At 41.9% G+C, this 24,651-nt stretch overlaps 1 protein-coding gene across 1 annotated transcript in view; it reads left to right on the plus strand.

Annotated features, from left to right (window-relative positions):
* Positions 1-24,651, plus strand: part of NFX1 (nuclear transcription factor, X-box binding 1) — a 588,547-nt gene that overhangs the window by 395,657 nt on the left and 168,239 nt on the right. Inside the window, exons 9-10 of the mRNA XM_053714588.1 lie at positions 22,346-22,563; positions 23,463-23,560. Coding sequence (XP_053570563.1) covers positions 22,346-22,563; positions 23,463-23,560 — 316 coding nt within the window. The remainder of the gene's footprint in view (positions 1-22,345; positions 22,564-23,462; positions 23,561-24,651) is intronic.

Raw genomic sequence — 24,651 nt, forward strand, 5'->3', positions numbered from 1 at the left:
CACCCCAGCCAAAGGCTTAAATACCTTCCCCACTTCCCTCATCCCCCATTCATTCTTTTCCTTTCGTCACAGGAGGTTGGCAGAGAAGTGGCGGAAGTTTTTTCTGAGTAGTTCCTTATGAGGGGTACTTGCCCTTCGGGATGGAACTGGAGTTTTAAGTAGTCTTGTTAGCCTCTCAGTGAGAGCATTGATGAAAGTTAGAGTCTGGAGATGCAGGGAGAGTCTTTCTGCGAAACCATCCAGACTCAGATTAACAGCTCCTAGAAGCAATCAGGGTCGACGAGTTTCGCTGCTTGCTTTTTTCACTCAAGTCCATGTCAGAGTCGCTGCTACTATCTGTCAAACTTGAAGAACCGTGTTGCTGTTCCACGGATTGGATTCCGGTAAGATTGTTTCATTTTATACACACGTTAACGATAGAAGACAGGGTCTCAGTGGGACTCTTTATCTTTATGGAATCAAGGATTAATATCTCCTGAGGGGGATTGTTGAACAGTGGGGTCCTTTTAATCATGTTTGTTATGTGATTTTGACTATGTATGTGTAAGGAGACATTTTAGGCTCTTTGGCTGATACAGAACATACAGTTTTATTAAGCTGGCATGCTTTTTCTGCATGAGGCACCATGTGACTGGGTGTAGTCATGTCTCGTTTTCCATTTGCTGACTGAGTGGCTGCGGAGAAGAGTTAATTTCTCTACCTGTCTGGGTCATAGGAGGCGGTGAGTGCCGCAACCATTGGGGGTGTAGGTGCCAGTTTGCTTTTTTGTCTAAAACTCTTAATTGAAATTATGGAGGTGTCTGATAGTCTAGAGGATTCCTCTGATACAGATTTTGATACCTGCATATGTTGTGAGGAGGCCCGGGTAGAGCAGCCTGCTCAATTATGTTCCGTATGCAGCAATAGGGTGTTCTCTTCTAACAATGTTGAGATGTTAGAGACCACTGAGCTGTCTACCTCTGAGGATTCTTCGTCCCGTGAGCAGCATACCCTAGATTCTTATCCTACACATGCAGTTGCCCTAAGTGCCATTACTCCTTCGTCTGAGGGAGACTTTTTTCCACCGGAGGTTACTGCGCATTTTACCATAGTCATCTCTATGGCTTTGGCGAGTTTGCCTCTTTTGCCTATGAAGTGAAGAAAAGAGAATATACTCAGTACTTTTTTTCTTCCACAGGCCAATGTGAGGGAGAGGACCTCGCAAGCTAGTTGGGCTGCCTTCCTGCCGGGCAGCTTTCTAAGGTAAGTGTTAAATTATTTTTTTCTGGAAAAGATGCATACACAGGAAAAATTAGCACTCTTTATCTTTATAAAGGACACTAGATACATTGGCCCTAAGAGGGAGGGGGACATGTTATCTGGCAGTGAATGCCGGCACTGATGGATGAGGGGAAGTGACTCTGTTTTTTTTTTTTTTTTTATGATCTGGCATACTTGCAAACTCCCAATGGCTTATTTTATTTATTTGCAGCCGTCTGGGTGGTTTATACTGTTGTTTGTTCTCAAGTGTGGGTAAACAGATTAGGAGTAATGCTACCTCCATGGGCCTTATTTCATGCTAATTGGCCGACCGGGAGGTTATTTGGTACTATGGCAATGTTGTTCAGCATGCCTGTATTTTCAACTATGAGCGCGGCTTCTGCTTTCTTTACTTTCTTTAAGAAGAAATACATTTATCAGGTAAGCATAAATTTTCTTTTTTTTTCTGAAGGGTTCAGTCCTTTCCTTCAGCTCGTTCATGGTTCTTCATCATCTGTTTTATCATGGAGGACTCCCTCTCTTTTTGTCGGGTGAGCTAGCTTGTGCGGTCTCTCTTCTGAATCCTGGAGTTCTCCTCTTCCCCTCTAGAATGAGCTGGTGAAGGGCTTGTCTAGCTAGTTCTTGTTCGAAGGGGTAACCTTCCAGGATAGCCTGTCAGTTGACTTAGCTGCCTGACATGCAGAGATTTCAGATGGTTACCAGCAGTGGTTCCTTTCTCTGGTATGCTCTTGTGCAAGCAATTTGTGCTATCCGTTTGTGCTCCAGTTGCAGAGATTGATTGATCTTCCAGGTATTAGTTGTGTGTGTTAGGGCACTGCCTGCGGCAGGGCAGGCAAGTCCATTCCTCACTCTATTTGGGGTTGGTTCTTCCTTCAGGAGTTACATCAGGTTTCCTTTTTACCTGTTCTGGATTATTATTCTTATTCAAGGACCTATTTCGTCTGTAGATTGTTTTTCTACGTGTCATAGGTTCCTGTGTTGCAATTTGCAACACGTTCTTTTTGTTTGTGGTCTTCCCTTTAATAGGGCTATCAGAGTTTCTTTCATGTAATTAGCAAGAGTCCATGAGCTAGTGACGTATGGGATATACATTCCTACCAGGAGGGGCAAAGTTTCCCAAACCTTAAAATGCCTATAAATACACCCCTCACCACACCCACAATTCAGTTTTTACAAACTTTGCCTCCTATGGAGGTGGTGAAGTAAGTTTGTGCTAGATTCTACGTTGATATGCGCTCCGCAGCAAGTTGGAGACGGTTTTCCTCTCAGCGTGCAGTGAATGTCAGAGGGATGTGAGGAGAGTATTGCCTATTTGAATGCAGTGATCTCCTTCTATGGGGTCTATTTCATAGGTTCTCTGTTATCGGTCGTAGAGATTCATCTCTTACCTCCCTTTTCAGATCGACGATATACTCTTATTTATATACCATTACCTCTGCTGATTCTCGTTTCAGTACTGGTTTGGCTTTCTACAAACATGTAGATGAGTGTCCTGGGGTAAGTAAATCTTATTTTCTATGACACTCTAAGCTATGGTTGGGCACTTTGTTTATAAAGTTCTAAATATATGTATTCAAACATTTATTTGCCTTGACTCAGAATGTTCAACATTCCTTATTTTCAGACAGTCAGTTTCATATTTGGGATAATGCATTTGATTCAATCATTTTTTCTTTCCTTCAAAAATTTGACTCTTTTTTCCCTGTGGGCTGTTAGGCTCGCGGGGGCTGAAAATGCTTCATTTTATTGCGTCATTCTTGGCGCGGACTTTTTTGGCGCAAAAAATCTTTTCCGTTTCCGGCGTCATACGTGTCGCTGGAAGTTGCGTCATTTTTTGACGTTCTTTTGCGCCAAAAATGTCGGTGTTCCGGATGTGGCGTCATTTTTGGCGCCAAAAGCATTTAGGCGCCAAATAATGTGGGCGTCTTATTTGGCGCTAAAAAAATATGGGCGTCGCTTTTGTCTCCACATTATTTAAGTCTCATTTTTCATTGCTTCTGGTTGCTAGAAGCTTGTTCTTTGGCATTTTTTTCCCATTCCTGAAACTGTCATTTAAGGAATTTGATCAATTTTGCTTTATATGTTGTTTTTTCTATTACATATTGCAAGATGTTCGACGTTGCAACCGAGTCAGAAGATACTTCAGGAAAATCACTGCCCGGTGCTGGAGCTACCAAGCTAAGTGTATCTGCTATAAATTTTTGGTATCTGTTTCTCCAGCTGTTGTTTGTATTGCATGTCATGACAAACTTATTAATGCAGATAAAATTTCCTTTAGTACTGTTACATTACCTGTTGCTGTTCCGTCAACATCTAATTTTCAGAGTGTTCCTGATAACATAAGAGATTTTATTTTTTAAATCCATTAAGAAGGCTATGTCTGTTATTTCTCCTTCTAGTTTACATAAAAGTCTTTTAAAACTTCTCTTTTTTCAGATGAATTTTTAAATGAACATCATCATTCTGATACTGATAAATGGTTCTTCTGGTTCAGAGGTTTCTGTCTCAGAGGTTGATGCTGATAAATCTTTGTATTTTTTCAAGATGGAATTTATTCATTCTTTATTTAAAGAAGTATTAATTGCATTAGAAATAGAGGATTCTGGTCCTCTTGATACTAAATCTAAACGTTTAAATAAGGTTTTTAAATCTCCTGTAGTTATTCCAGAAGTGTTTAATCTCCCTGATGCTATTTCTGAAGTAATTTCCAGGGAATGGAATAATTTGGGTAATTCTTTTACTCCTTCTAAACGTTTAAGCAATTATATCCTGTGCCATCTGACAGATTAGAGTTTTTTGGGACAAAATCCCTAAGGTTATGGGGCTGTCTCTACTCCTGCTAAATGTACTACTATTCCTACGGCAGATAGTACTTCATTTAAGGATCCTTTAGATAGGAAAATTGAATCCTTTCTAAGAAAAGCTTACTTATGTTCAGGTAATCTTCTTAGACCTGCTATATTTTTAGCGGATGTTGCTGCAGCTTCAACTTTTTGGTTAGAAGCTTTAGCGCAACAAGTAACAGATCATAATTTTATAGCATTATTATTATTCTATAACATGCTAATAATTTTATTGGTGATACCATCTTTTGATATCATTAGAGTTGATGTCAGGTATATGTCTCTAGCTATTTTAGCTAGAAAAGCTTTATGGATTAAACTTGGAATGCTGATATGTCTTCTAAGTCAACTTTGTTTTCCCTTTCTTTCCAGGGTAATAAATTATTATCTCAACTGTTTCTGGAAGGAAGGGAACTTTTTTACCGAAGGATAAAAAATTTAAGGTAAATTTAGGTCTAATAATCATTTTCGTTCCTTTCCTCACAACAAGGAACAAAAGCCTGATCCTTCATCCTCAGGAGCGGTATCATTTTTTAAACTATTTCCAGTTTGGAATATATCCAAGCCTTATAGAAACCTATAGCCAGCTCCTAAGTACCCATGAAGGTGCGGCCCTTATTCCAGCTCAGCTGGTATGGGGCAGATTACGTTTTCTTCAAAGAAATTTGGATCAATTCCGTTCTCATTCTCTGGTTTCAGAAAGGTACAGAATTGGCTTCAAGTTAAGGCCTCCTGCTAAGAGATTTTTTTCTTTCCCGTGTCCCAGTTAACACAGCAAAGGTTTAGCATTTCTGAAATGTGTTTCAGATCTAGAGTTGGCTGGAGTAATTATGCCAGTTCCAGTTCTGGAACAGGGGCTGGGGTTTTATTTTATCTCTTCATTTTACCAAAGAAGGTCAATTCCTTCAGACCAGTTCCGGATCTATCAATATTGAATCGTTATGTAAGGATACCAACATTCAAGATGGTAACTGTAGGACTATCCTGCCTTTTGTTTAGCAAGGGCATTATATGTCTGCAATAGATTTACAGGATGCGTATCTGCATATTCCGATTCATCCAGATCACTTTTAGTGTCTGAGATTCTCTTTTTAGACAAGCATTACCAGTTTTGTGGCTCTTCCGTTTGGCCTAGCCTCAGTTCCAAAAAATTTTTTCAAAGGTTCTCGGTGCCCTTCTTTCTGTAATCAGAGAACAGGGTTTTGGTATTTCCTTATTTGGACGATATCTTGGTACTTGCTCAGTCTTTTTATTTTCGAAGAATCTCATACGATTCGACTTGTGTTGTTTCTTCAAGTTCATGGTTGGAGGATCAATTTACCAATCAGTTCATTGATTCCTCAGACAAGGGTAACCTTTTTAGGTTTCTAGATAGATTCAGTGTCTATGACTCTGTCCTTGTCAGACAAGAGAAGTTTAACATTGATCAGCTTGTCAAAACCTTCAGTCACAATCATTCCCTTTGGTAGCCTTATGCATGGAAATTTTAGGTCTTAGGACTGCCGCATCAGATGCGATCTCCTTTGCTCGTTTTCACATGCGACCACTTCAGCTCTGTATGCTGAACCAATGGTGCAGGGATTACTCAAAGATATCTCAATTAATATCTTTAAACCGATTATACGACACTCTCTGACATGGTGGACAGATCACCATCGTTTAGTTCAGGGGGCTTCTTTGTTCTTCCGACCTGGACTATAATCTCAACAGATGCAAGTCTTACAGGTTGGGGAGCTGTGTGGGGGTATCTGACGACACAAGGGGTTTGGGAATCTCAGGAGGTGAGATTTCCGATCCATATTTTGGAACTCCGTGCAATTTTCAGAGCTCTTCAGTCTTGGCCTCTTCTGAAGAGAGAGTTGTTCATTTGTTTTCAGATAGACAATGTCACAACTGTGGCATACATCAATCAATTTTGGTTTGGGCGGAATCCAGCTCCTGTCTAATCTCTGCGGTTCATATCCCAGGTATGGACAATTGGAAAGCGGATTATCTCAGTCGCCAAACGTTGCACCTGGGCGAATGGTCTCTTCACCCAGAGGTATTTCCTCAGATTGTTCAAATGTGGGAACTCCCAGAAATAGATCTGATGGCTTCTCATCTAAACAAGAAACTTCCCTGGTATCTGTCCGGATCCCGGGATCCTCGGGCGGAGGCAGTGGATGCATTATCTCTTCCTTACAAGTGTCATCCTGCCTATATCTTTCCGCCTCTAGTTCTTCCAAGGGTATTCTCCAATATTCTAAAGGAATGCTCGTTTGTCCTGCTGGTAGCTCCAGCATGGCCTCACAGGTTTTGGTATGCGGATCTTGTCCGGATGGCCTCTTGCCAGCTGTGGACTCTTCCGTTAAGACCAGTCTTTCTGTCTCAAGGTTTTTTTTTCCATCAGGATCTCAAAACCTTAATTTTAAGGTATGGAGTTTGAACGCTTGATTCTTGGTCAAAAAGGTTTCTCTGACTCTGTGATTGATACTATGTGACAGGCTCGTAAATCTGTATCTAGAGAGATATATTATAGAGTCTGGAAGACTTATATTTCTTAGTGTCTTTCTCATCTTTTTTCTTGGCATTCTTTTTGAATACCGAGAATTTTACAGTTTCTTCAGGATGGTTTAGATAAAGGTTTGTCCGCAAGTTCCTTGAAGGACAAATCTCTGCTCTTTCTGTTCTTTTTCACAGAAGGATTGCTAATCTTCCTGATATTCATTGTTTTGTACAAACTTTGGTTCGTATAAAACCTGTCATTAAGTCAATTTCTCCTCCTTGGAGTTTGAATTTGGTTCTGGGGGCTCTTCAAGCTCCTCCGTTTGAACCTATGCATTCATTGGACATTAAATTACTTTCTTGGAAAGTTTTGTTCCTTTTGGCGATCTCTTCTGCCAGAAGAGTCTCTGAATTATCTGCTCTTTCTTGTGAGTCTCCTTTTCTGATTTTTCATCAGGATAAGGCGGTGTTGCGAACTTCTTTTGAATTTTTTACCTAAGGTTGTGAATTCTAACAACATTAGTAGAGAAATTGTGGTTCCTTCATTATGTCCTAATCCTATGAATTCTAAGGGGAAATCATTGCATTCTTTGGATGCTGTTAGAGCTTTGTAATATTATGTTGAAGCTACTAAATCTTTCCGAAAGACTTCTAGTCTATTTGTCTTCTTTTCTGGTTCTAGAAAAGGCCAGAAAGCTTCTGCCATTTCTTTGGCATCTTGGTTGAAATCTTTATTTCATCATGCCTATGTTGAGTCGGGTAACAGCTCATTCTACTAGGTCAGTTTCTACTTCTTGGGCGTTTAGGAATGAAGCTTCGGTTGATCAGATTTGCAAAGCAGCAACTTGGTCCTCTTTGCATACTTTTACTAAATTCTACCATTTTGATGTGTTTTCTTCTTCTGAAGCAGTTTTTGGTAGAAACGTACTTCAGGCAGTGGTTTCAGTTTGAATCTTCTGCTTATGTTTTTTCATTAAAATTTTATTCTGGGTGTGGATTATTTTCAGCAGGAATTGGCTGTCTTTATTTTATCCCTCCCTCTCTAGTGACTCTTGCGTGGAAAGATCCACATCTTGGGTAATCATTATCCCATACGTCACTAACTCATGGACTCTTGCTAATTACATGAAAGAAAACATAATTTATGTAAGAACTTACCTGATAAATTCATTTCTTTCATATTAGCAAGAGTCCATGAGGCCCGCCCTTTTTTGTGGTGGTTTTGATTTTTTTGTATAAAGCACAATTATTCCAATTCCTTATTTTATATGCTTTCGCACTTTTTTCTTATCACCCCACTTCTTGGCTATTCGTTAAACTGAATTGTGGGTGTGGTGAGGGGTGTATTTATAGGCATTTTAAGGTTTGGGAAACTTTGCCCCTCCTGGTAGGAATGTATATCCCATACGTCACTAGCTCATGGACTCTTGCTAATATGAAAGAAATGAATTTATCAGGTAAGTTCTTACATAAATTATGTTTTTTCTCCCTAAGATGGTCATATCATTGTCCAAATAGGAAGAGGTTCTTCCTTTTTTGGGGAATCTTTCCTTTAGGTTCTGTCAAACTTCATTAGAGTAGTCAGTTTTTACTTTGTTGTTTTCATCTGGGGGTGCAAGGTTTTGGAAGCTGATTATCTTCCTTTTTGTTAGTGGAGGAGTATTTTTCGCTGGCTCTAGGAGACAGCAGGACATGAGCCTCCTCAGAGGTTTATGGCTCAGTTTGAGTGCAGTGACATTTTTGGGGGTCTCGGACATGAGATCCTATGGTTCTGGTTGTTGGACGGCTGCTTTGTCCTCCTAACATTCTTATTTTTATTTTTTTGCTTCTATCAAGGAGGCCTTCAAGAGTTTGTTTTTTTTTGCAGGCTGTGGTGCCCTCAGGTTGGGCCTCTTATTAGTACCCTCCCGTTAGCATTCAGTGTCCTCTGTAGCTTGGGTATAATTTTTCCACAAGTAATGAATGCAGCTGTGGACTCTCCCTGTATTTAGAAGGAAAACATAAATTTTGACTACCAGATAATTTCCTTTCCTTCGATACATCGAGAGTCCAAAGCTCCTACCCATGCTCTCCGGTGGGCGGCCCTAAATTTAAGTTATTTTTCTTCTAGTACCTTTTTTTCACCCTGATATTTCCCTTACTGTTCCTTTTTCCCTTGGCAGAATGACTGGGGGATGAGGGAAGTGGGGGAGGTATTTAAGCCTTTGGCTGGGGTGTCTTTGCTTCCTCCTGGTGGCCAGGTTCTGTATTCCCACAAGTAATGAATACAACTGTGGACTCTCCCAGTATCGAAGGAAAGGAAATTATCTGGTAAGTCATAATTTGTTTTTGTTTTTAAATTGTCCACATAGTGTAGAATAAAATAGCTATTGTTTGAAATAGTTATTTGATTTATATCATAGTCATGCATTAATGATTTGCAGTAAGATTAACTGTATATAGATAGATAGATATATGTAAACTAGCTCAGTAAACAAACTTATTTGCTGAAAATAGCTGCACACACACAAACACTCTGCTCCAATTCAAGTTTAGAATCATAAAAAAGATCATCAAAATAATATGGTCATAAAATAGCGATGAGGTTATCTCAAATAAGTATAAATAGTGTATTTTCCTCTTAAAGGGACACTGTACCCAAAATTTGTCTTTCGTGATTCAGATTGAGCATGAAATTTTAAGCAACTTTCTAATTTACTCCTATTATCAAATTGTCTTCATTCTCTTGGTATCTTTATTTGAAATGCAAGAATGTAAGTTTAGATGCCGGCCCATTTTTGGTTAACAACCTGGGTTGTCCTTGCTGATTGGTGGATAAATTCATCCACCAATAAAAAAAGTACTGTTCAGAGTACTGAAACCAAAAAAAAGCTTAGATGCCTTCTTTTTCAAATAATGATAGCAGGAGAACGAAGAAAAATTGATAATAGGAGTAAATTAGAAAGTTGCTTAAAATTGCATGCTCTTTCTGAATTACAAAAGAAAAAATTTGGGTTCAGTGTCCCTTTAAGTCTGATTTTCCACGAGTAGCGCTGGCTGCTTGTTAGGAACCCCTCAGGTTCTAAATCCAAGTCCAACAAAAAAATGTATTATCTAGAAAAACAAGCGCACAAAAACACTTCTCATAGTTCAATATGTTTAATACAATAAGAATACAAATTCACAAAGAAAACGTCCCATACAGATGGGTACTCAAAAGTATGCCCTCAATCAAATGAGGTAAGGTACAAGCGATGATATAATGGTTAAAGATGTATCCCTTAAGTTGATCTGCAGGCTGTGTTCAAGAACCCTCAATTATTATGAGGTAAGGTAGGTTGCATTGGTAAACTTGGCACCTCCCAGAGTATGGAACAGGATGTCAGTATCGTTATGGCTCCTCCGGTTTTCAAATTTATTCAATATAAATGTTAAAACAGAAAATGTCTCCAAAACCTCAAACACTAGACTTCAGTGGAAAACAATCAGTTTAGGGTGTGTCTCAAACAAGCTTCCTGCTTAATTAAGCAGGACGCTTGTTTGAGATGCACCCTCAACTGATTGAGGGCATACTTGTGAGTACCCATCTGTATGGGACGTTTTCTTTGTGAATTTTTATTCTTATTGTATTAAAGATATTGCACTATGAGAAGTGTTTTTCTTCATAAATGGAAAGAATCCACAGCTGCATAAATTACTTTTGGGAATTCAGATCCTGGCGATCAGGAGGAGGCAAAGACACCCCAGCCAAAGGCTTAAATACCCCTCCCACTTCCCTCATCCCCCAGTCATTCTTTGCCTTTCGTCCCAGGAGGTTGGCAGAGAAGTGTCAGATGTTTTCGATAGTCTCTTATGAAGGGTAGTACTCTTCGGCATGGGACTGAGGTTTTCAGTAGTCCTGTCAGCCTCTCAGTGAGAGCATGGGTGAAAGTTAGAGCCGGAGATGCAGGGAGATTCTTTCTGTGAAACCATTCCGACTCATTAACAGCTCCACAAGCAATCAGCGTTGATGAGTTTCGCTGCCTGCTTTTTTCTCTTAAGTCCATGGCAGAAGCAACACTACTATCTGTCACACTTGAAGGGCCGTGTTCCTGTTCCATGGCGTAGATTCCGGTAAGATCGTTTCATTTTACTTTCATCATGGATGTATTGTAATTACAACTGTTTATCCGAGAGGGGTTACAACCTTTTCGGGGATAACTTTAGCATAGGGTCTCAGTGAGGCTCCTTTTTGTATCTAGGAATCAAGGGTTAATATCTCCTGAGAGGGGTTATTGAACAGGGGGTTTATAATCATGTTTGTTATGTGATTCTGTCTGCTACTGTGTAATGTTGCTTCAGCTCATGGCTATTTTGGAACATAACGGCCTATGTCTAGTGATGCGGCCTTTATGGTCGGGCACGCTTTTGCATGGACTGCACGGTTTACCTTGTGACTCCATTCCCGTATTCCTGACTGTGTGGCGACGGAGAAATCCTGGTCCGCTGGTGTCTTGTTCTCTGGAGGTGGTGAGTGCCCCAGCCATTGGGGGGTGTAAGGTGCCATTTAGATTTTTCTTATTGGTCCATTTTTTATTCAGTGTCCCAGTTATGGAGGATTCAGATTTTTTGGAGACGGATGTCTCTGATTCAGACTCTACTTCTTGCAAAGAATATGACCCTGGTGATACATGCCCATCAGTTATGTTCCGAATGCCATTTTAGAGTGCTCTGTTCCTCGGGATTGGGGAATCAGGTGCTCACTGAGTCATCCGCCTTTGGGAATTCTATTTCCCACGAGACGAGTTCCCTACCACAAACTCTTACTATGCATGCAGGTAACCCAAACACTACTTATCCTTCTATGGAGTGTGGCCTGTTCCCACCGGAGGTTACGACACGGTTCCGCATGGCCATATCTTTGGCACTGGCGCATCTGCACCTCCCGGGAGTGTGCTTACGATATTGTCCATGTTCCGTTAACCGGGGCTTGTCAGGCGTGGGATCGCCTGGTCTAGTTCATTCCTCCGGGGGAGTGACTGCCCCTGAGGCCTCAGGGGGTCAACCTTTGGGGCCGGTGTTTTCTTTTGTTCCAGCGGAGGTATGTTGTGCTTTTCGTTATAGACTGGCGCGGTTTCGGGTTCTACTAAGGCACGTTTTTGGCGTTGCTGGAGTGTCCCACTTTTAATGGCTCTGGGGATTCTCAGTCTTAATCTTCGACTGGCTTGCATGCATAGACATATGAAGTAATCTTCTTATAGTCTTTGTTATTTGGGTATCCTTTTCCAGTTCTGAGCTTGGAAGTCTCAGGCCCCTGTTGGGATGGTCATGTGGGTCTGTCCGTTTTTCCTGGGCGATAACCTACGGGTCGCCTTAGCTTTTATTTTCATCCGGTGAGGATGATTTTTTATTTAGTCTAAAGCTCATGTTGTGGTGTGAGGTTTTCTTCAGGAACTTTCTTCTCTGGAATTGATACTCGCGATTTTTTGGTCGCACTGTTTACAAAAGTCTGGTTTTTTTTATCCCTCTTTCTTGGGGGAGACTCTATGTGGCCTTGACAGTGCTGGAGCCCTTGGTTTCAGGCTGGTCCTGACTGGGTACAAATCCTTTTGTCTTTGAGGCCAAGTTCAGACGCGAGGTGCCTTTTTATGTCCGGTTGGTCCGGTGAGGGGGCCGCCTAGTGATCACAATATGGTTTGTGTTGTTTACTTGTTTTATTTACAAGCTTCAACTAGCATCCTAAGAGGACTTGAGGGTCGGTGGTTGCTTAGGGGTATGGGGGATTGGTTCAGTCCTCATTCGCCTTTCAATCTAGTAGGCCGGGACTCCGTTGAGATCCGCTGCGACATGCTCAGTCATTTCCGATTTTTCCGGGAACTAGAGTGTTCCTTCACGTTGTGGGTTGAAGACTTGGAGGATTTAGGTCCTTCATACTGCCGTTCTTACGGTTTTGCCTTTCATGATCTCTTTGTAAGTGTCCTTTTAGGACTTGTTCCTTTTAGAGGGTCTCTTCCTTTGGGTTTAGACTTTCTGGACTTTGTCTGGTTTTTCTGGCGTATTTGGCCGCCTTTTTAGGAAGTGAAGGCCGTGAGGCTCTGTCTTCCTTTGGGAATAGTTGTCTCCATATCAGGGGCGATAGGAGGTGTTGTCTCTTTTTTCCAAGCTTTTTGTTTAGGGGATGTTTTTCTGCCTGGGTTTGGGATGCTTTGCATTCTTCTCCCTTGGGTGTGGTCCCCTGGAATGTTAATCTGAAAGGATTATGGAGACTAGCCTTTCTTTCTACTCTCCTTCGGGTGACTCGGTTCTCGTTCTCATTTCCCTTAGTGTTGCCCTTGGGGCCTTTGGGCTCTAGAGAAATTGCGTGACTTTGTCATGGCCTAGCACCTTGTTGGGGAGGGGTTGACCTCCGGCTAAGGGTGTTCTCTTCCCTTTGGGCTGGGAATTATGAGTGAGTCCTGTACCCGTTCTCGGGTTTCCCGGCTCTCATCCCCTGTGAGGTCTGATTGCTTCAGATGGGGTATATTGTGTTCCCTGGGGGTGTTGTCCGTTCTAGGACGATTCTGGGTCCCGGGTCCAGAGTTCTTGTCTTGAATCCTTCTTGGATGTCTGGAGACTTATAATCCTGTGGACTGGTTCGGGACGACCCAGTTTTTTCAGGGACCCTATGTTGCGACAGGGGCTAGCTCATTGGGTTTGCAAGCAGGAAGGCCAGAGTACACATCCACCTTTGGGTACTGGTTATAAACTTTAAGGCCTGACTTGTCCTTCGGACGGAGTGTGCTCCTCTTCATGGGGAGTTTTTTCTCTGTTGGGTAAACAGTGGTGTCTGGATAATTTTTTCATTCGGTCCGTGTTTTGATCATACTATGGCTTCATGTCTTTTGGACATGTACGCTGTTCTTACTGTGCCCTTCCCTTTTGAGGGGATAGTTTGTTTTCCTTATGAGCTGAGGTTTCCTCTCTCTGAAGGGTCTTTGTCCTGCCCTGTGTGTAGGAGGGTGGATGAGGTGGCTTATTTCTTTAAGGGGCAGCATCTGTTCCACCTGTTGGAATTTGATCTCTCTACGTAGAGACTGTCTAAGATAGCTGTGACAGGTCTTCCTATGGATCTCTTACACTTTTCTCTGTTCCAGGTCCTAAGGGGTTCTCCTTGGGAGTGCCTTATTTTGGAGGAGCAGATTGGGTTGGCACCCGAGATCTGTTAGAGTGGGTAAGCCCACTTTTTTCTTAATCCATTCCCTGGGGGCTTGTGGTTGCGGTCTTTCTGTCCCCCCTGTCTATCAGACATGTCTGTCGCTTGGGCTGGTCCAGTGTTGGAGCAGGATCTGAGATCTGTTGCTCTGCTAAATTCATCCCCGGCGCATTCGAGGTACGGTAAGCCTCTTGAGGTTTCTCCTTTCTCCATGTTCAAGATTTGTGGGAAGGACTGGTGGCTCTTAGATAGCTGGCGACGTTTTCTGCTGGTTAGTGGTTACTTAGCAATCTGAAGGATACTATCTTCAGCTGCTTTCTGCTTGCCCTGCAAGTATTTAAGTTTCTCTTGTTAAGTGTAGTCAGTCCACGGTCATCCATTACTTATGGAATATATCTCTTCCTAACAGGAAGTTGCAAGAGGATCACCCAAGCAGAGCTGCTATATAGCTCCTCCCCTCACATGTCATATACAGTCATTCTCTTGCAGCCTAACTAAAGATAGGTCGTTGTGAGAGGTCTGTGGTGTTTTTTAACTTAGTTTATTTCAATCAAAAGTTTGTTATTTTAAATGGCACCGGAGTGTGCTGTTTGTTCTCAGGCAGCATTAGAAGAAGAATCTGCCTGCGTTTTCTATGATCTTAGCAGACGTAACTAAGATCCACTGGCTGTTCTCATCTGAGGAGTGAGGTAACTTCAGAAAAGGGGAATAGCATGCAGGGCCCCCCTGCAAACGAGGTATGTGCAGTAAATTATTTTTCTGAGGAATGGAATTGACTGAGAAAATACTGCTGATACCAATGTAACGTAAGTTCAGCCTTAAATGCAGTGATAGCGACTGGTATTAGGCTGATGAGTGTGTGTACACTGAATGTATTTTTCTAAGGAATGGAATTGACTCTGAAAATACTGTTAATACTGAAATAATGTATGAGCCTTAACTGCAGTGAAAGCGACTGGTAGCAGGCTTATTAATAACACTTCATAACTTTTAAAATGTATGTTCAAAACGTTTAATGGCATGTTAATCGTTTTTTGTGAGGTACTTGGTGATAAAACTTATTGGGGCATGATTTTTACCACATGGCCATCTTTGTTTTCTGCATAGAAACAGTTAACTGAGCTTCCCCACTGTTGTAATATGAGTGGGAGGGGCCTATTTTAGCGCTTTTTTTGCGCAGTAAAAATTCAGTCACAATCTGTCTACTTCATCCTCCATGATCCAGATCGTCTCTAGAGAGCTCAGGGGTCTTCAAAATTAATTTTGAGGGAGGTAATCAGTCACAGCAGACCTGTGACAGTGTGTTTTGACTGTGTTAAAAACGTTAATTATTAAATTGTTATCCGTTTTTGGGTATTAAGGGGTTAATCATCCATTTGCTGGTGGGGGCAATCCTTTGCTAACTTAATACATTTACTGTGAAAAATTGGTTGCTATAACTATTTTGGTTCATTGTTATTTCAACTGTGACAGCTTTTTGTGCTTCTTAAAGGCACAGTAGCGTTTTTTATATTGCTTGTAAATTTATTTAGAAAAGTATTTCCAAGCTTGCTAGTCTCATTGCTAGTCTGTTTAAACATGTCTGACTCAGATGAATCTCTTTGTTCACTATGTTTAAAGGCCAATGTGGAGCCCAATAGAAATTTGTGTACTAATTGCATTGATGTTACTTTAAATAAAAGTCAATCTTTACATGTAAAGAAATTATCACCAGACAACGAGGGGGAAGTTATGCCGACTAACTCTCCTCACGTGTCAGTACCTTCGCCTCCCGCTCAGGAGGTGCGTGATTTTGTGGCGCCAAGTACATCAGGGAGGCCCTTACAAATCACTTTGCAAGACATGGCTACTGTTATGACAGAAGTATTATCTAAATTGCCAGAATTAAGAGGCAAGCGCGATAGCTCTGGGTTAAGGACAGAGCGCGCGGATGAGGTGAGAGCCATGTCAGATACTGCGTCACAGTTTGCAGAACATGAAGACGGAGAGCTTCATTCTGTGGGTGATGGATCTGATCCAGGGAGACTGGATTCAGAGATTTCTAATTTTAAATTTAAGCTTGAGAACCTCCGCATATTGCTAGGGGAGGTATTAGCGGCTCTGAATGATTGTAACACGGTTGCAATTCCAGAAAAATTATGTAGGTTGGATAGATACTATGCTGTACCGGTGTGTACTGACGTGTTTCCTATACCTAAAAGGCTTACAGAGATTATTAGCAAGGAGTGGGATAGACCTGGTGTGCCTTTTTCCCCTCCTCCCATATTTAGGAAAATGTTTCCTATAGACGCCACCACACGAGACTTATGGCAGACGGTCCCTAAGGTGGAGGGAGCAGTTTCTACTTTAGCTAAGCGTACCACTATCCCGGTGGAAGATAGTTGTGCCTTTTCATATCCAATGGATAAGAAATTAGAGGGTTACCTTAAGAAAATGTTTGTTCAACAAGGTTTTATCTTACAGCCCCTTGCATGCATTGCGCCTGTCACTGCTGCGGCGGCATTCTGGTTTGAGTCTCTGGAAGAGGCCATTCGCACAGCTCCATTGGATGAAATTATGAACAAGCTTAAAGCACTTAAGCTAGCTAACGCATTTGTTTCTGATGCCATCGTACATTTAACCAAACTTACGGCTAAGAACTCCGGATTCGCCATCCAAGCGCGCAGAGCGCTATGGCTTAAATCCTGGTCAGCTGACGTGACTTCTAAATTGCTTAATATTCCTTTCAATGGGCAGACCTTATTCGGGCCCGGCTTGAAAGAAATTATAGCTGACATTACGGGAGGTAAGGGCCATGCTCTACCTCAGGACAGGGCCAAATCAAAGGCCAAACAGTCTAATTTTCGTGCCTTTCGTAACTTCAAGGCAGGAGCAGCATCAACTTCCTCCGCTCCAAAACAGGAAGGAGCTGTTGCTCGTTACAGACAGGGCTGGAAAGTTAACCAGTCCTGGAACAAGGGCAAGCAGGCCAAGAAACCTGCTGCTGCCCCTAAGACAGCATGAAGAGAGGGCCCCCTATCCGGAAACGGATCTAGTGGGGGGCAGACTTTCTCTCTTCGCCCAGGCTTGGGCAAGAGATGTCCAGGATCCCTGGGCGTTGGAGATCATATCTCAGGGATATCTCCTGGACTTCAAAACTTCTCCTCCACAAGGGAGATTTCATCTTTCAAGGTTATCAGCAAACCAAATAAAGAAAGAGGCGTTTCTACGCTGTGTACAAGACCTCTTACTAATGGGGGTGATCCACCCAGTTCCGCGGACGGAACACGGGCAAGGATTCTATTCAAATCTATTTGTGGTTCCCAAGAAAGAGGGAACCTTCAGACCAATCTTGGACTTAAAAATCCTAAACAAATTCCTAAGAGTTCCATCATTCAAAATGGAAACTATTCGAACCATCCTTCCCATGATCCAAGAGGGTCAGTACATGACCACAGTGGACTTAAAGGATGCCTACCTTCACATACCGATTCACAAGGATCATTATCGGTACCTAAGATTTGCCTTCCTAGACAGGCATTACCAGTTTGTAGCTCTTCCCTTCAGATTAGCTACGGCTCCAAGAATCTTTACAAAAGTTCTGGGCTCACTTCTGGCGGTACTAAGACCGCAAGGCATAGCGGTGACTCCGTACCTAGACGACATTCTGATACAAGCGTCAAGTTTTCAAACTGCCAAGTCTCATACAGAGATAGTTCTGGCATTTCTGAGGTCGCATGGGTGGAAGGTGAACGTGGAAAAGAGTTCCCTATTACCACTTACAAGGGTTCCCTTTCTAGGGACTCTTATAGATTCTGTAGAGATGAAAATTTACCTGACGGAGGCCAGGTTATCAAAACTTCTAAATGCTTGCCGTGTCCTTCATTCCATTCCACACCCGTCAGTAGCTCAGTGCATGGAAGTAATCGGCTTAATGGTAGCGGCAATGGACATAGTACCATTTGCGCGCCTGCATCTCAGACCGCTGCAATTGTGCATGCTAAGTCAGTGGAATGGGGATTACTCAGATTTGTCCCCCCTGCTAAATCTGGATCAAGAGACCAGAGATTCTCTTCTATGGTGGCTTTCTCGGCCACATCTGTCCAAGGGGATGACCTTTCGCAGGCCAGATTGGACGATTGTAACAACAGATGCCAGCCTTCTAGGTTGGGGCGCAGTCTGGAACTCCCTGAAGGCTCAGGGACTATGGACTCAGGAGGAGAAACTCCTCCCAATAAATATTCTGGAATTAAGAGCAATATTCAATGCTCTCCTAGCTTGGCCTCAGTTAGCAACTCTGAGGTTCATCAGATTTCAGTCGGACAACATCACGACTGTGGCTTACATCAACCATCAAGGGGGAACCAGAAGTTCCCTAGCGATGTTGGAAGTCTCAAAGATAATTCGCTGGGCAGAGTCTCACTCTTGCCACCTGTCAGCGATTTACATCCCAGGCGTGGAGAATTGGGAGGCGGATTTTCTAAGTCGCCAGACTTTTCATCCGGGGGAGTGGGAACTTCATCCGGAGGTCTTCGCTCAACTGATTCATCGTTGGGGCAAACCAGATCTGGATCTCATGGCGTCTCGCCAGAACGCCAAGCTTCCTTGTTACGGATCCAGGTCCAGGGACCCGGGAGCGGTGCTAATAGATGCTCTGACAGCTACTTGGGTCTTCAACATGGCTTATGTGTTTCCACCATTTCCGATGCTTCCTCGTTTGATTGCCAAGATCAAACAGGAGAGAGCTTCGGTGATTCTGATAGCGCCTGCGTGGCCACGCAGGACCTGGTATGCAGACCTAGTGGACATGTCGTCCTGTCCACCGTGGTCTCTGCCTCTGAGACAGGACCTTCAAATTCAGGGTCCTTTCAACCATCCAAATCTAATTTCTCTGAGGCTGACTGCATGGAGATTGAACGCTTGATTCTATCAAAGTGTGGCTTCTCGGAGTCGGTTATTGATACCTTAATACAGGCTAGGAAACCTGTTACCAGAAGAATTTACCATAAGATATGGCGTAAATATTTATATTGGTGCGAATCCAAGAGTTACTCATGGAGTAAGGTTAGGATTCCTAAGATATTGTCTTTTCTACAAGAGGGTTTAGAAAAGGGCTTATCTGCTAGTTCGTTAAAGGGACAGATTTCTGCTCTGTCTATTCTTCTACACAAACGTCTGGCAGAAGTTCCAGACGTTCAGGCTTTTTGTCAGGCTTTAGCTAGGATTAAGCCTGTGTTTAAGACTGTTGCTCCGCCGTGGAGCTTAAACTTAGTTCTTAACGTTCTTCAAGGCGTTCCATTTGAACCCCTTCATTCCATTGATATCAAGCTGTTATCCTGGAAGGTTCTGTTTTTGATGGCTATTTCCTTGGCTCGAAGAGTCTCTGAGTTATCTGCCTTACAGTGTGATTCTCCTTATCTGCCTTACAGTGTGATTCTCCTTATCTGATTTTTCATTCAGACAAGGTAGTTCTGCGTTCTAAACCTGGGTTCTTACCTAAGGTAGTTACTAACAGGAATATCAATCAAGAGATTGTTGTTCCATCACTGTGTCCTAACCCTTCTTCAAAGAAGGAACGACTTTTGCATAATCTGGACGTAGTCCGTGCCCTGAAGTTCTATTTGCAGGCAACTAAAGATTTTCATCAAACTTCTTCCCTGTTTGTCGTTTACTCTGGACAGAGAAGAGGTCAAAAGGCTTCGGCTACCTCTCTCTCTTTTTGGCTTCGTAGCATAATACGTTTAGCCTATGAGACTGCTGGACAGCAGCCTCCTGAAAGGATTACAGCTCATTCTACTAGAGCTGTGGCTTCCACCTGGGCCTTTAAAAATGAGGCCTCTGTTGAACAGATTTGCAAGGCTGCAACTTGGTCTTCACTTCACACTTTTTCAAAATTTTACAAATTTGACACTTTTGCTTCTTCGGAGGCTATTTTTGGGAGAAAGGTGCTTCAGGCAGTGGTTCCTTCTGTTTAATGTTCCTGCCTTGTCCCTCCCTTCATCCGTGTACTTTAGCTTTGGTATTGGTATTCCATAAGTAATGGATGACCCGTGGACTGACTACACTTAACAAGAGAAAACATAATTTATGCTTACCTGATAAATTTATTTCTCTTGTAGTGTAGTCAGTCCACGGCCCGCCCTGTCTTTAAGGCAGATCTAAATTTTAATTAAACTCCAGTCACCACTGCACCCTATGGTTTCTCCTTTCTCGTCTGGTTTTGGTCGAATGACTGAATATGACATGTGAGGGGAGGAGCTATATAGCAGCTCTGCTTGGGTGATCCTCTTGCAACTTCCTGTTAGGAAGAGATATATTCCATAAGTAATGGATGACCCGTGGACTGACTACACTACAAGAGAAATAAATTTATCAGGTAAGCATAAATTATGTTTTCACAGTCATCTTTAGATGACTGCAGCGTGTAGTGTTTTTGCTTCAGGTGTTGTTCGTCAGACCTATCTGAGCTTGCTGCATGAGGTTTTGTTTCTGAATATTTTGGTATTCTGAGCTACCTTTTTGCGACTTGGGGACCCTCATCTTCAGTTGCTTTTTAGAGTGTGGTTGCACTGTGTAAGGGGAAGATCCTCTTTGTTTCAGACTTCCGGCCTTATTTTGTGGTTTCTGTATTTCTGGGGTCTGGGCGTTGCCTCCCCTTGTTTCTATGAGACTGGTGGGTCTCTGTTGGTCTGGAGTTCCTTATGCTAGCTGGACAGCTAGCTCAGCATACTAATGCACTGTGTTTACTCTGCACTGTAGCAAACCGAGGGTTGTAAGTTCGATTCCTGGTGAGGTCTACTCAGCCTTCCTCCTTTCTAGGTAGATAAGATGAGCAGTGCCTTGAGTCCCTTAAGGGGGCTTAGCCGTGCTTTACAAGTACATTCATGTTTTCTCTGTGTTTTTTCTTCTTTGTGGAAGAATACAGTAGCTTGTTCCCTTTCTTTAGTAAGGGGTGTGTTGTTTGGATACCGACTGCTGGGCGACGGTGTCTCCTGGAGGCTGTTGACTCAGTCGAGTCTAGTTCCTGTGGTCTCTAGCAAGGCTTGTAGACTATCTGTGGTCAGTGTCCTTGGGCCTTTTCCTTTTTTTCAAAGTTGTTCTCGGCTTCGGACGAAGCAGGATTTTGTTGGGTAGGGTTTTTCAGGCCTGGAACCCTTGGGCCGCATCTTGTACCCTCCCGTTTTTGCATTCAGTGTCCTCTATAGCTTTGGTATTGTTTTCCCAAAAGTAATGAATGCAGCTGTGGACTCTTTCCATTTGTGAAGAAAAACATAAATGATGCTTACCTGATAATTTTCTTTTCTTCAGATGTTAAGAGTCCACAGCTCCCCACCCATATTTTCTGTGGGGCGTCTGTTTTTTGTTCTTCTGGCATCTTTTCACTCTGATATTTCTTCTACTGTTCCTTGTTCCTCTTCAGAATGACTGGGGGATGAGGAAAGTGGGAGAGGGGTATTTAAGCCTTTGGATGTGGTGTCTTTGCCTCCTCCTGGTGGCCAGGTTCTGAATTCCCAAAAGTATTGAATGCAACTGTGGACTCTTTCCATCTGAAGAAAAGAAAATTATCAGGTAAGCATAATTTATGTTTTTGTGCGCTTGTTTTTCTAGATAATAACTAAATATATAATATATATATATATATATATATATATATATATATATATATATATATATATATATATATAATTATAATGCAATGCTCGTGGGATGTTCCTCTATCAGACGGAACTCGGCCAGTAGTCTTGTTATCCTGGCGTCGAGCCGGAAAGATAGGGAATATGCCAGAGCAGAGAAAGTTAGTAAGATGAAGACAGGCAGGGCTGTCCCCAGCGACAGCGGCAGAGCGGTCCAAGGGCAAACCAGTAGAATGGTCAGGCAGGTAGGATTTGGCAACAGTAAAGCAGTCCAAGGGCACACCACTAGAATGGTCAGGCAAGCAGCGTTCGGCAACAAAGAGGCAATCCAGAACAACAGGGGTTAGTAAGCAGAGCAGTCAGACAGGCAGGGTTCAGCAGCAGTATTTCAATCCAAGAATTAGGGGTTAAGAGGTAGAGTAGTCAGACAGGCAGAGTTCAGCAACAATAATCAATCCAGCAATTTTAGGGGTTAAGAGGCAGAGTAGTCAGACAGGCATTGTTCATCAACAATAATCAATAAGGCAGCAAGAATAGTATGATCTATCACACCCATGAGCACATAAAATAACACCTATACTTGGGCAGTGATAGATCGTACTAGGATCACATAAATAGGCATAGGATTCGCGCCACAGCGTGACCAGCATCAGAGAGGGAGAGGAGCGTCAGCGCCGCACGCATCCAGACCCGACACAGCCCTAGGCAACGAGCAAGGTAGCGTGACACACACACACACACACACATATATATATATATATATATATACTGTGATAATACCACTATACATGCCTTTGTCTTCATATTCACACCTGTGCATTGCACTTGCTTTAATGAATGTAGTCACAACCATAATTATACATTGTTCTTGTATTTTCTTGTAACAAGGGTTTATGGGGTTTTTTTCCTTTCAAATAATTTAAGTGATACATACATAACAAATGGAGTTACTGCAGGAGATAATTTTAAAATTACTTTTGTAAATGTGTTGTCAGGAAACTGAACTGTGGCAAGCATAGCTGTACAGAAGTCTGTCACCCTCAGCCCTGCCAACCATGTCCACGGCTCCCTCAGATTGTGCGTTTTTGCCCCTGTGGACAGACACCCCTGAGCAAACTGCTGGAGTTGGGTTGTGTAGATCGGAAAACTTGTACAGATCCCATACCTTCCTGTGGAAAGACCTGCGGCAAGCCTTTACCTTGCGGTTCTCATGGTAACTAGAGCCAGCTCGCCGAAAACATCCTCTGTGCTTAAACTAGCATTTTACAAAGAAATCTGCAACCTTTTTGGTTAACCTCTCTTTAGATAATAATGTTTTATTGCACATGTTAAAAGGGTTACTATGTTGATGTGAGAACACTAATGAATGCTTGAATAGTTTAACCATGGAAAGAGCAAAATATGTTATCACTTAAATATAAACAGCTGTTTATGTATTTGTAGTTGTTTATCACACTAGGTTTACCTAAATGTTTACTTTAAAGGGGGCATGAAACCCAACATGTTTCTCTATGATTCATATAGAGCATGCAATTTTAAACTACTTTCAAATTTACTTCTATTATGACATTTTCTTCAACGATAACCTATATGTAGCAAATACACTAAACATAGTGACACAAAATGGAAAATGTTTACTTGATTCCTAAGTAAGTAACTTTTAGTATATGCTGTAATAAGTTTGGAACTTGTACATTTTATTTAAAGGGAAATGAAACCCAAAATTTTCTTCTGTGATTCAGAAAGAGCATACACATTTGAAACCGTTTAAAATTTACTTCTAGTATCAAATTTGCTTTGTTCCCATTGTAGTCTTTGTTTAAGATATACATGGGTAGATGTCTGGAGCACTACATGGCATGAAACACTGCTGCCATCTAGTACTCTTGCAAACGGATAACATTATTGCAAAAAGGATGTCATAAAGTGCTCCAGACACATGCATGCTCCAGAGCTTACGTCCCTGATTTTCAACAAAAGATACCAAGAGAATAAAGAAAACGTCATAATAGACGTAAATTAGAAAGTTGTTTAAAATGGTATGCTCTATCTGAATAGGGAAATAAAAAATGTGGGTTTCATGGTCCTTTAATTTATTTCTTCATCTTCCAGATTACATTCATACCTGTGAGAACCTCTGTCATGAAGGGGAATGTGGGCCATGTTCTCGTACATCCAGTATAACTTGCCGGTGTGGCACCAAAACAAAGGTATTTTTTTTTATAACTTATTTATAACTACTCTGATTAATAATTGTATAAATTATACCAGAATTTTCAACTGAAATATTTGTGTTCTGCTAAATGATTATGGTCCGGATTTATCTTTTAAAGCTTACTGATCTTGTGAGATTATCTAAGTCTAATCAGTACTGCAAGAAATCTTTAAAGAATTCTAGAAAGGCAACTTTTAATTTGAGAGCTGATTATCTCACTATGCAGAGTTCTGTATATGAAAAGAGAGACATTACTATATGATACTAATTTTTTTTTCCTTAAGATGTTTGATTTCTCTCCATGCTGGTGAGTTTTTGATCATCAGGACCGAAGTCTTAACTTAATTCAGTTAATGGTATTCTTTTGACACATGTTAAATGTAGTTTTGTTCTCACTCTTTTAGAACCATGTTGGATTTAATGTGTCTTTAGCATTTTACCACTGAAGTTTGTAGACATGTTTCTCAGAGGTGTGCAGAGATTTTTGCTGCTTCTAGTTTATTATTTTATTTATTTATTATAGAATTGTATGCATGGGGCTTTTATAATGATTTTGTGTTGTTGCTTAGCCCTGGGCCAGTGCCTAAGCCCACTTGTGCCCTTTGCTCTAATAAGACTTGACAAGACAAAAAGCTATCATGTTTATGTATTGGCTAGATATGATGACCACTTCTGTAACCCCACTGCTTCTTGAGAATCCTGCAATGTTCCCGCTTCCAAGTGTGAAATCCTTGATTCCTATGCGTCAGACTGCAATTGAAACTTCTCTGATTGGTTTAAAGTGAAAGTAAAGTTGATGATTTTCTTCTTAAATGGAAAGAGTCCACAGCTGCATTCATTACTTTTGGGAAATAAGAACCTGGCCTCCAGGAGGAGTCAAAGACAACCCAGCCAAAGGCTTAAATACTCCTTCTTTGTTCCCCTGTTTTGGATCCCTGAGTCTGGGTTGGTCCAACTGGCTGTGGGACTCCCTCTTTGCACAAGTCGGAGGACGAGGATATTTCGGTAGCCTCTGAGGGTGAAATCTCACATTTGGATAGTGTAATCTTCATCTGATGCTAAAGTGGTTTTCTTGAGATTCCAGCT

This window comes from Bombina bombina, chromosome 5 (assembly GCF_027579735.1).
Source record: "Bombina bombina isolate aBomBom1 chromosome 5, aBomBom1.pri, whole genome shotgun sequence".
Lineage (NCBI taxonomy): Eukaryota > Metazoa > Chordata > Amphibia > Anura > Bombinatoridae > Bombina > Bombina bombina.